The following is a 13,293-nucleotide window of genomic DNA, read 5'->3' as shown; positions in this document are numbered from 1 at the left end:
CAAGTTTGGCCCTTAGATGTCATTTGGGAACATGGATTTCAGGAGGGTTCCTACCATTCTTAGAACTGATAAATGTGGCTCATTGGGCCTAAACTGTTTGTACAAACAATATAACTTATACTGAACATGTGTTTTCTTTCTGGGAGCCTGGAAATTTGGTACATGACCAGCTGAGCCTCTTAGAAGCTTCCCTGGTAGACATTTCACAAGAATTAAGAGCATCATGTGTGATTCCCTTGGAAGCTTGAGTCTGGTTTATTCAGGACTTTCCCTTTCACGTGTCTTTTCTCTTTATTGCTTATAACTACATGTACATTCCTGTGAGCCTTTCTAGTGAATCAATGAACCTGGCAGTTGTCATGGGGACCCCTGACTCATCTTTACATCGAGCTCCCCTCCAACATGTCATGCTTTATATTGGACCACTCAGGCTGATCCCTAGGATCCCCAGAGCCTCACTAATTGCCCTTCTGAGTTGTTAAATTGGGTAACAGCTTGGTAATTATGTCTGGAAGTTTTCCCAGAACAAAAATCAAGAGGATACTCTTGTACATCCTGGGTATGCCAACATTTCGGGCTTCTACCTCAAAGAGTGATCTCTGTGCAAAATACAAATTTGTCACTGCTGAATTATGTTGAGTAATGGCCTCTTAAAAATAAGGTAACCAGCTGGGACCCGTGGCGCACATCTGTAATCCCAGCAGCTCAGGAGGCTGAAGCAGAAGAATGGGGAGTTCAAAGCCAGCCTCAGCAAGTTAGTGAGGCACTTAGCAACTCAGTGAAACCCTGTCTCTAAAAAATATATATAAAAAAGGGCTGGGGGGCTGGGGATGTGGCTCAAGCGGTAGCGCGCTCGCCTGGCATGCGTGCGGCCCGGGTTCGATCCTCAGCACCACATACCAACAAAGATGTTGTGTCCGCCGAGAACTAAAAAATAAATATTAAAAAATTCTCTCTCTCTCTCTCTCTCTCTCTCTCTCTCTCTCTCTAAAAAAATAAACAAACAAACAAAAAAATAAAAACGGGCTGGGGATGTGGTTCAGTGGATAGGCACCCCTGGGTTCAATCCTCAGTAGCCCCCCCCCCAAAAAATGAGGTAACCAAGGATGTGACCATTATATGTGTACTTCAGACAACATTTAGAAGCATGTATGGGAGGAAGGTCTCTGAGCATGCTCTGAATCCAGAGGAACACTTAGGCTCTTTGGAAACAGAAACACACATACACACAAAGTAGGTGGTACTTGGCATGGTCTGAGGAACATGCTATGTGCTTACGCATCTGTCCTCTGTTTCTTTTCATCTCCTATGGCCAGATTTCTGCAATTCTTGACATAAATGTAGAGCCCGCCAGTTTTGTAGCAGTAGCTGATGTGCAGAAGGATCTCGCCACTGACCTTCACGTTGCCATAGTCTCCTGTTTCACTGTAAACACTCATCATGCTGTTAAGGCTGGTCTGGAAAAAATAAAAGGAAAGAAGGCACCTAGTGTTATTGTAAGAATCTCTTCACAGAATCCACCCCCTTCATGGATTACCATTCCTGTTCTTTACAAGGAACAGAGAAGGGGAGCGGGCGGTGAGGGAAGAAAGCCAGCAGCTTGTTTTGCTGGTGGAGAAAATCCCAGAGCAAGATAGGCAACAGATCTTGTACCATTCATAAGGAAGGCAGGAAACTTGCTCAGAGGGGAAGCACTGCCTTTCCCCAGTTAGCTAGACCTTTTGCTTATTCATGAGGAATTGTGAATGCCCCCTCCCCTCTACATTGCTGCAACTTTCTGCATTTTTACTGGCAGACTCAAGTTCAATGTGCTTCAAAGTCTGGAATACACTGAGCAGGACAAAGAAAAGCTCATCTCATACGCAGTACTAGCAAAACTTCTTTCTCTGACATTCAACAAGGATCATGCATTCAGTTTCGGGGAGCCAGGGCAGGAACTTTAGCTTTAGCAAGGGCAGGAACTCATGCACTGATATCTGCTTTGATTCCTCAAGTTACTCTGTGGCTATGTAGGAAGTGGCTTTGTAATTCTCTGTAAAATAGCAATCCACAAACTATAACACTAACCAATAAAATCATAGCCCTACCAAATAATAAAATAAAAAATTCCCCAAAGGTCCAAATCTTCCAGAATAAACGAGGCTTTTGACACTAATGACATGAGGCCTATTTTTAATTACATGCAACAAAATTATCCTTTAGTGCTAGAAGCAAAAACTATATCTTTGTAATGAAATGAAGACCCTTTCGGAATGAAAAGATCTTAATTGTTTTAGCTTCCAAACCTCCTCGTGCTGAGAATGGAAATTGAGAAATCCCCACCCCACCCCACCTGGGGTCCCCCACCCTCCAGATGCCAGTGAAGCCCAAACTGTGACTTGTTTTCTGGCTAACACAAGCCAGCTAAATCTATATATGTGTATTTCCTGGCTTTTGTTTTGTTAAACTGTAACTGCTTCTATAGGACCTGCAGAGAAAGAAACCATGCAGCTGCTTCTCTCCAGTTTTAGCTAAAGACACTAAATTTGTTTTCTCCTTTGGGGTCCTTTGCTTTTTTCTCATGCTGGTGGGCAACTGAAATCTCACCAGCTGCAATCTATCTAGTAGATTCCTTGGCTTGGCTGCCAGTAACATTAACAAGACTTTCACATAGACCAGTAACATGCATGAATACCATAGAAGGCTTTCATGAATGATGGAATGATCCAGTAGTTTTCGTAAACCCTCTTCTGCAAACCACTGAAGACTATGGTAAATGCAAAGAGAGTTTAGGTTTTCTACGTGTGTGTGTGTGTGTGTGTGTGTGTGTGAGAGAGAGAGAGAGAGAGAGAGAGAGAGAGAGAGAGAGAGAGAGAGAGAGAGACTGTTACAAAAGCCATTGTGTTCCTTCAATCACTTAGAGTAGAGCTATTCAAACAATAGTATGTTTGTGACATTGCTCCTGTCTCTCTTCTAAGCTTAAGACAAGGGCAAAAGCAAATCAAGAATTCTGAAATTATTTGGAAACTACAGCTTAAAGAGAGAGAGAGTAACCAAATTTGTCTTTCTCATTCCTAAAACAAAGCGACAAAATGTACATGCATAGTAGGTGGCTTTCAGCAGTGCTTTTCAAACTTTCATTGATATAAATCACCTGGGGACTTTTTTTTTTTTTTGGACTGAGATTGAACCCCGGGGTTCTTAACTACTAACACCCTCCAGTTCCTTTTATTTTATTTTTTAAAAAAACATTTTTAGACAGGGTCTGGCTAAGTTGTCTAGGGCCATGCTAAATTTCAGAGGTTAACCTTGAACTTGCAATCCTACTGACTCAGCCTCTGGAGCTGCTGGAATTACAGGCATGTGCCACTGTTCTGGCACCTGAGGATCTTTTAAAAATGAAGATTTTGACTAATGATGCAGTCTGGGTGGGGGTCTGAGATAATGCTTTTCCAACAAACACGTAGATCCAAAGTTCCCAAACAGTAAGTACCCTAGAACACAACAGCAAGTTCACAGGAGCATCAGAAAATATTTTAAAGAAAACACAGCATCATCTATCAGGCACCACACAATATACTAACTAGTAGTTTCCAGTGTCACCGTTAAATCATAATACTTTTTTTCAATGGCTACGTGAAGTTGAACTTTTGGCAGTTTCTGCAACACAAAGCAAATATTTCATAAAAATGTGGAACAGGAAATGAAAGTGATGATGTCTAATCAGATTCCAAGATTTGAGAAACCATGTGAGGCTCAGCAGACACATATGTCCTAATCAGTAAGTAATTGCGGCTACTTAAGAATGGAGCCAAGATATTATTTTGCCTTCTATTGACCTCCATTATTTTTTCAAACGGTTATTGTTCGTGCCCAAGTGATTATTAAGTTGTTTAGATCTAATGACTTAATAAATTGACTAGTCAGTTGTTGCTTTTGGTCTAGGAGAGCCATAAAAGAATTATCCAGACTCTTAGAGGCTTTGTGAACTGAAAAGGTTTTGGAGTCTATCCCAGTTTATATAAACTGGTCCACGGACCAGGCTTTGAGTAGCAAGGGCTTCAAGAATAAGCCTCAAGAGGCTGGGGATGTGGTTCAGTGGTAGAGTGCTATGCCTAGCGTACACAAGGCTGTAGGTTCCATCCCCAGCACTGTAACAGGGATCACATCACCTTTTGAATATAGCCCTTGCTGCTTATTTTAAAAAGGATGTGTTTTTATTTTCCACTTCTCCTTCTCCCCCTCCCTAACCTGGGGACAGGGAACAAGATTACCTTGAGATATCAGTCCTTCAGGAGAAGGAGATGTCAAATTAACAAGTGAATTTCATCAAACTATCAGGATATACCTGGAAAGCAGCCTTTAAATAGCTTCTTTAAAAGGGCTGTGCTAGGGCTGGGGGTATAGCTCAGTTGGTAGAGTGCTTGCTCAGCACGCATGTAGGCCCTGTGTTCAATTCCCAATATCACATTAAGAAAAAGCTAGCTGTTTTCCCTAGAGGGCAAAACCATGACCTGGGAGTCCTCTGTGCCTCTCATTTGCTAGCAAAGCAATAAAACTTCTTTTTCCTTTTTCTCAAAACCATGTCCTCTTAACTGGATTGACTTTGGGGACAAGGACCAAGCTCGAGCTTTCAGCAACAGCACCACCAAAAAAAAAAAAAAAAAAAAGCCTCAATTATCTCATATCAATTCAATCAAGCCTTAATTCCCACACACCTGGCTCACAAAAATTGTTGGCAGTGTCAAAACATTCAGAGAGGTTAGGTTTCTAGTTGGGGGCCCTCCTACCACATCTCACTATCTCCTTGTATGGCTGACTTGTGTCTTCACATCCCTCTGTAGCCACATGATCAAAGAGGAATCTCTGTAAGCAGGGGATCCCCATGGTATAGAAGAAAATCTAAGAACCCACAAATGCTGAGGTTTGGGAGAATTTAAGGTAGTATGGCAATTTTACTCCTAGCCAAACTTGATGCTCTTAAGCAAGCCCCAGCTGTGACTATAAAGATGTTCACTCCAAAGATCTTGTTAATGATGAGTCATTATAGATTGTGTCTTTTTTTTTATGATACTGGGGGTTCAACCTAGGAGTATGCTACCACTGAGCTACATCCCTAGCCCTTCTTTTTTTTTTTCTTTGGTACTGGAAATTGAACTCAGGGGCACTTGACCACTGAGCCACATCCCCAGCCCTATTTTGTAGTTTATTTAGAGACAGGGTCTCACTGAGTTGCTTAGGGCCTCGCTAAATTGCTGAGGCTGGATTCAAACTCATGATCTTCCTGTCTCAGCTTCCCAATCCGCTGGGATTACAGGCATGTGACACAGAGCCTGGCTCCCAGCCTTTCTTATTTTTATTTTGAGACAGGGTCTTGCTAAGTTGCTTAGGTCCTCAGTAAATTGTCCAGGCTGGCCTCGAATGTGTGATTCTCCTGCCTCAGCCTCCTTAGTCACTAGTATACATGCATGCACCACCAATACTGGCTTGGAGGTTTGCATGGTGTCTTTTGACTAGCACCCAGATTCTAATGTTGAATTAGTTGGAATACTTGAGTTCTCCTAACCTCATTCATCTTTTCAAAAGAGAATCTCTGGTTAACAAATCAGAAAAAGATATATGCTGGAAGAATTGCCCACCAAATCATGTTTCCCGAACCATGGAATTTGTGAAGTACAGTTGGAAAGAAGGAAAAAGAAAGTTTGAAAACTTACAGTATCTGAATCAGCATCAGGTACATTTAGGTAGGTCCACTTCCTGTCAGAGCCTGCGTGAGCATTCTTTAAGACAGCCAATGATCAAAAGAAAAGGGAGATTAGAGCATAGAAGTCAGAGAAGCAAAGAAAAAGACTTACAGGCACACAGATTTTAAAAAAAGACACAGGGGCTCCTAAAACCTTCCTCTCAAGGAACACTTTGAACACTAAAGAATGGGCTTGATTCTGTAGGCAGTGGGAAGCTGAACTAGAGACATCTGAGTGGTATATGGGTTTTTTTGTTTTGTTTTGTTTTGTTTGGTACTGGGAATTGAACTCAGGGACACTCTACCACTGAGCCCATCCCCAGCCCTATTTTGTATTTTATTTAGAGACAGGATCTCACTGAGTTGCTTAGCACCTCGCTTTTGCTGAGGCTGGCTTTGAACTCACAACCCCCCTGCCTTAGCCTCCCCAGCTGCTGGGATTACACGCGTGCACCACTGCGCCCGGCACTGAGTGGTATGTTTTGCAAATTTACTGTAGACAGTGGTGTGGAGGACAGTTGGGGAGTGGAGAGAATGGTGTCATGGAAATCTGCCAGCAGAGAACTAAAATCATTTATAGGCTTGAGCTAATTGGGCCTAAACTAGCAAATGGAGATTTTTAAAACTCCACACAAAATTGTACAAATTTACAGGGTAGAGTTTGAAAATTCAATACATGAGCATGATGTATAACGATCAAATAAGGGTAATTACATTTCCATCTCCTTAAACACATTATTTCTTTGTGTTGGGAACCTTCAAACTCTTCAGGCACTTTATAAAATGGGAATGAAGAGAATTTTTTGATTTTTTTTTATTGTTTTGGCATTAGGGATTGAGCCCAGGGTCACTTTACCACTGAGCTACATCCCCATCACTTTTTATCTTTTATTTTGAGACAAGATCTTGCTAAGTTGCTGAGGCTGGCCTCTAACTTGAGATTCTCCTGCCTCAGCCTCTAAAGCAACTTGGATTATATGTATGTGCCAACATAAAAGGCTAAGAATTAGGGGCTGGGGTTGTGGCTCAATGGTAGAGTGCCCACCTAGCATGCACGCACAAGGCACTGGGTTCGATCCTCAGCACCACATAAATGTAAAATAAAGATATTGTGTTCACCTAAAACTAAAAAATAAATATATTTTTTAAAAAGGCTAAGAATTAAGAGATTTTAAAGCCTGGGCAAGAAACATGGAAGGAACCAGGAGCCTTAGATAAAGCCCTCATAAAGTTAGACTAAATAGTACTCTGTGGGCAAAGGATAAGTAGGAATCTACAATGATTTTTAATTCAGTCTCACACATTTTCTCAAGAACATTCATTTCTTCTTTGGAAATGCACAGAAAATTAACAAGAGAAAGAAGAAAATTTCTGTGTGTGCTAGAGAACTGCTTACGGTTGACAGGCCACCTGCCAGACTGTGGGTGTTTGCAGAAAACTGGGAGGATGCTAAGTCAACGCCTTCAGTGTCTTCCAAGGAGATCTAAAAAAGGAGGAGAGAAAATCAGTGGTTTCATTCATTTCTTTCCTAGAAACTGTTTTAACTGAAACACAACTTTCTTTCATAAATATCTGAAAATCAGATTAAAATATCTAGAAATCACCCCATTCCTAGGACACCCCCCCCCAAGTCAAATTGAATTACAGCATTGGAGAAGTAGACAGGGGCTGGAGGTAGAGGACAGGGTCTCTTTTCTAATAGTGTTTGCAAATTTGTAATCATTCAGACTTGGGTTCAATTCCTACTTCCCCAGCCTCTAAGAAGATTCCCTTTGGGGAACATACTTATTATTAATTTTAAAATAATTTTGGGCCAGTGACTCAGGAGGCTGAGGCAGGAGGATCAAAAGTTCAAGGTCAACCACAGCAACTTAGAAAGGCCCTAAGTAACTTAGTGAGACCCTGTCTCAAAATAAAAAATAAAAAGGGCTGGGGATGAAGCTCAGTACAAAAAAAAAAAAAAAAAAAAGGAGGAGGAGGAGGAGGAGGAGAATAATAATTATTATTATTATTTTGGGTTTGTGATTGCTTATGCCATTACTGCACTGTACTGACTATTATCTTTGCATAGTGAATTTTGAAATCTATTAGTATAAGTCTTCCAACTTTACTCTTCAAATTTGAAAATCTTATTTCTGGGATCTTAGAATTTTCATAAAAACTTTAAATCATCATCTCCATTTCCACAAAACATACTACCTGGATTTTCATTAGTATTAAATCTACAGATTCATTTGGAGAGAAATTTCATCTCAAAAATAGTAAATTTTTTAATCAAGGAACATAGAACATGTCTCTATTTATTTAGATCTTTAATTTGGTGCAGCAACATTTTTGTAAATTTCAACGTACACATCTTACACTTTTCAAAATAAATTAATTCCTGAGGGGTGGGAGGGGAAGGGAAGGAGCATGGGGTAATTAATGATGGTGGAATGTGATGATCATTACTATCCAAAGTACATGTATGAAGACACAAATTGGTGTGAATGTACTATGTATACAACCAGAGATATGAAAAATTGAGCTCTATATATGTAGTAAGAATTGTAATACATTCTACTGTCATATATAAATTTTAAAATTACATTAAAAAATACATCTGAAGTGTTTTGTGGATGATGAGATTTTCCTTTCTCTTACTATTAAATAAATTTGAACACTTTAGGATGTAGCAAGTTTGTATAAGGAATTTTCCTTAACATTGGCATATTTTCAACCATAAAAATATCAGGAACCATAGAGACATGTATCAGTTTGTGTTGTGCTATAGATATGACTTTGTGAATTACACATCTTAGAAACCAAAAAAAAAAACAAAATAAATTAATTCCTAAGTCTTTCTTTAATATTTTTCATGCCATTGTGAATGAAATTATATTTTTAAATTCATTGTCCAATTGTTCATTTCTCCTCTTTTAATTTTTTTTGTTTGTTTTGAGACAGGGTGTGGCTAAATTGCTGAGGCTGGCCTCAAACTTTCAATCCTCTTGCCTCTGCCTCCTGGCTCCTGACTTGCTAGGATTCAGGTATATACCACCATACCTGGCTCCAGTTTTTCATTTCTAGTATATAAAATACAATTGACTTTTATGCATTTATTTAATATCCTTCAACTTTATTGAATTGATTAGTTCTAGTCATATTTTTGCATGTTTTAGGATTTGCAATACACAAAAGTATATCATCTTCAGGTAAGGAAGATAATTACTTCCTTATTTCCAATGAGATATCTTCTTTTCCATTTTCCTTTTCCATTCTTTTCTTTCTCCCTTCTTTACTGTAATAGCTAAAATCTCCTTCCTGTACAATGTTGAATAGAAGTGGTACAAACAGAAATCCTTACTTTGACCAGGCATGGTGATGTAAGCCCAGTGGTTCCGGAGGCTGAGGCAGGAGGATGGTGAATTCAAAACCAGCCTCAGCAACTTGGTGAGGCCCCAAGTAACTTGGTGAGACCCTGTCTCTAGCTGAAATATAAAAAGGGCTGGGATATAGCTCAGTTGTTAAGCATCCCTGGGTCAATCCCTGGAGAGAGAGAGAGAGAGAGAGAGAGAGAGAGAGAGAGAGAGAGAGAGAGAGAGAGAGAGGAACGAACGAGTGAGTGGGGAGGCTGGGAGGGGAAGGAAGGGAAGGGAGGGGAAGGACAGAAGAAAAGAATCCTTGCTTTGTTCCTCCACTTAGGTAGGAAGAAATTGGCTCCTTTTGCCATTAAGTATGATGTTAAGTTGTAGTAACTTTGTTCTTTACTAGACTGAGGAAATTCCCTCTATTTCTAAATTGTTGAGAATGGATGTTGGATTTTATTAATTAATTTTACTGCACATACCGTGGTGATGTGGCTATTACATTAATTTTATATATTTATTCTTTAGTACTGGGGATTGAACCCAGGGGCGCTTTACCACTGAATTACATCCCTAATACTTTAATTTTTTTTTTTTTTTTTTAAATTTTGAGGCAGGCCTGAAACTTGGGATTCTCCTGGCTGAGACAGTTACACTTGGTGCATTAGTTTGTTTTTGAATGCTAAATCAATCCTGCATACCTGCAATAAATCCTACTTTGTTATGGTATATGATTCTCTTTTGTTACTGGACTTAATTTATTAATACTTCATTAAGGACTTTGTGTGTGTGTGAGAGAGAGAGATACTGGGATCCGACCCAGTGGTGCTTTACCACTGAGCCACATCCCCAGCCCTTTTTAAAATTTTGAAACAGGGTTTCACCAAGTTGCTTAGGGCCTTGCTAAGTGGAGGAGGCTGGCCTTCAACTTGTGATCTTCCTGCTGCAGCCTCCAAAGTCCCTGGGATTACAGGTATGTGCCACCACACCTGGCTTTATTAAGGATTTTTGCATCTATATTCATAATAGATATTGGATGCCCCAGTGGCTTGGGAGGCTGAGGCAGGAGGATTACAAGTTCAAAAACCAGCCTCAGCAACGGTGAGGTGCTAAGCAATTCAGTGAGACCCTGTCTCTAAATAAAATGCAAAATAGGGCTGGGGGTGTTGCTCAGTGGTCAGTGCCCCTGAGTTCAATACCTGGCAAACCCCACCCCTCCAAAAAAGACATAATGGATATTGATTGGTCTGTAGCTCACTCACCCGAGATCTCTCTCTCTCTTTCCTTTTGTACCAGGGATTTAACCCAGGAGCACTTAACCACTGAGCCACATCCCCAACCCATTTTATTTTTTATTTTGAGACAGGGTTTCACTAAGTTGCTTAGGATCTCACTAGGTTGCTGAGGCTGGCTTTGAATTTGAAACCCTCCTGCCTCAGCCTCCCAAGTCTCTGGGATTACAGGCATGCACCACCACACTCGGCTGATTTTTTTAATGATGTCTTTATCTAGGTTTGCTATAAGTATAATACAGACCTCATAAAATTAGTTCAGAAATATTTCTTCCTTCATTTTTGAACAAATTTGTGAATTATTAGAATTACTTCTTCTTCAAATACTTGATGGAGTTCATTAGTGAAGCCATCTGTGCCTTGGATTTTCTTTGGAAAATTTTAAGGTTGGCCTAAAGCTTCCTCCATACATATTTTAAGTTTGGCTTTAATTTCTCCAAACAGTGAACTGCAACCGAACATGATATGTAAATAGACTGCAACCTACTCTTGTAAAAGTAGACACCTATGGCCAATCACAAACAGCCGCCTGTTCAAATCACATTTAAATAAGATAGACTTGAGTTGTGACCAATTAGGCTGTCTCTATACCTTATTTCCATCTTCTATATGTCACTTCCTTTTCTCTGCCTAAAAGTATAACCTGCCCATGTGGTAAGGCATTCTAAACCACTTTTGGTCCACACTGCTAGCAGATTCTAGAATTGCAAATAATGCCAATAAAGGTCCACAAAGCTAGATTTGTGGTCTTTTTTCTTTTAATAAATAAGGCTTAAATTGTTAATTCAGAGTAGAGGAAAGGGACTGGGGGAGGGAGGAGGGGAGGGAAAGGAAAAATATTGGGGAATGATATTGACTACATTATATTGCTGTATTATGTGCATGTTTAAATATGTAATAACAAATCCCATCATTATGTACAATAATACACCAATAAAAATATGGAAAAAAAGAAATGTACATGGGCAAAAATAATAAATTATTAATTCAATATCTTTACTTATTACAGATCTACTCAGATTTTCTACTTTCTGAGGTATTTCTGGTACTTTGTGTCTTCCTAAAGATGTATCTATTTCATCTAAGCTGTCAATTGTGTTGGCGTACAGTTGTTCACAGTATGACCTTATAATCATTAACATTTTTGTTATATGGGCAGTTGTATCCCCTTGTTTATTCCTCCTTTTGTAATTTGTGTCTTCTCACCTTTTTTCTTGGCTACTCTTGCCTACTTTAACTCACTGGTTTTCATCTGAGATGGATTTGTCCCCTCTGGGACATTTGGTAATGTCTGGGGAATTTTGAGGGCACAGTTGGCGGAGAGTTTTTGGTGCCTAGGTAAAGATCAGGGATACTTCCAAACATACTACTTTACACAAAAGAGAATTCCTCCCACTCCAACAAAAAATTATACAGTCAGAAATATCAATAGTGCCAAGATTGAGAAATCCTGGCTAGGAAAATCAATATGGTTGATCTCAAAGAACCAATATTTATTTGCCTTCATGTATTGTAACAACTCTGGATTCTGAGGGTTGCTACTTTTGCTTGTTTCTATATGCTTCATTTTTAGTTTGTAGGTTTAGCATCTTGCCTGGACTCATCTCTAGAATCTGTTTTCTGTCCCATGTGTCTGCTGATGTCTCTGCTCAGTTTTTACTTTTAACAAACTTCCTATGATTCATCTCTGTGTGTGCAGAATTTAATGGTAAGTTAATGATTGTGAAGATATTGTGCTCAAACACTTCCAGCCAGTGACCCTTCATCCTCATTTCAGTGGATCTGTGTGTTGTTTTTAGAGTGTATCAAAATCAGTCACCTTTTAAGTCACCCCCATCTGTTACTTCCCTAGGGCTTTCTCGGATGTGCTCAGGTTTATGATCAGCCAGGGATGTTTGCATAGCTTGTGCCCATCAGCTTTTCCCTCCCCCCAATCCTCCACATGAATGTTCAGAGTGCTTATCAAGGCCATATATGACTTTCTTGTTGATTGATTTCCTATTACATTTCTGGCTAGTTCAGGGATCTATTGCTTACCCCAACCAGGGCTATAAACTCAGAGTAGCTGAGCTATTGGTCTTCTAAAATTCTCTTGTTATTTCTAGTACCTTATTTATTTATTCATTTATTTTAGTTGTAGATGGACACAATACCTTTATTTTATTTTATTGTTATGTGGTGCTGAGGATCGAACCCAGTGCTTCACACAAGCTAGGCAAATGCTCTACCACTGAGCCACAACCCCAACCCTAATCCTAGTAGCTTTTAGTCACTAAACCACATAGGGTTTTTTGACCAGGCAAGCATATTATTAGCAAAATGTGTAATTTAATATCTTATTTAATATTTATAAAGGTCATTTTATTTTCGTATTGCACTTTTCAGAACCTTTAGAACAATGTTCACTAATAATAGCAACGGTGAGAATCCCCTTTTCTCATTTTAATGAAAATAGTTCCTTCACATCAATATTTAAAGTGAAATATGTTGTGGCCTTTTAGATATTTAGTATCTGAGAAATCATATTCAAATTAGTTTTTTTATTCAATAAAGCTGTAGAATTTTGCCAAAAATTTTGCCAAAAATCCTTTGACTTAGTTTTGTGTGTTCTTCTTCTTCTTCTTCTTCTTCTTCTTCTTCTTCTTCTTCTTCTTCTTCTTCTTCTTCTTCTTCCTCTTCTTCCTCTTCTTCCTCTTCTTCCTCTTCTTCCTCTTCTTCCTCTTCTTCCTCTTCTTCCTCTTCTTCCTCTTCTTCTTCTTCTTCTTCTTCTTCTTCTTCTTCTTCTTCTTCTTCTTTTTTGATGGTGCTGGGGATTGAACTCAGGGCCTTACTCCTTACTTCACCAACTGAGCTATATCCCTAGCCCTGTTCTCAAATATAGTAACAATGTTACCAGATTTCTTATATACATTAATTCTTTAACTCATACCTA

At 39.4% G+C, this 13,293-nt stretch overlaps 1 protein-coding gene across 2 annotated transcripts in view; it reads right to left on the bottom strand.

The window, feature by feature from the left end:
• Window positions 1-13,293, bottom strand: part of SYTL5 (synaptotagmin like 5) — a gene marked incomplete at both ends in the record, with an annotated part of 121,102 nt that overhangs the window by 21,079 nt on the left and 86,730 nt on the right. The window contains 3 exons of one of the 2 annotated variants that reach the window (XM_081277015.1): window positions 1,279-1,457; window positions 5,694-5,759; window positions 7,119-7,205. In XM_081277015.1, coding sequence (XP_081133141.1) covers window positions 1,279-1,457; window positions 5,694-5,759; window positions 7,119-7,205 — 332 coding nt within the window. The remainder of the gene's footprint in view (window positions 1-1,278; window positions 1,458-5,693; window positions 5,760-7,118; window positions 7,206-13,293) is intronic. The other variant, XM_081277016.1, reaches the window with a different exon arrangement.

Source organism: Spermophilus citellus, assembly GCF_964194105.1.
Source record: "Spermophilus citellus genome assembly, chromosome: X".
Classification (NCBI taxonomy): domain Eukaryota; kingdom Metazoa; phylum Chordata; class Mammalia; order Rodentia; family Sciuridae; genus Spermophilus; species Spermophilus citellus.
This window is presented reverse-complemented; position numbering and strand designations above follow the sequence as displayed.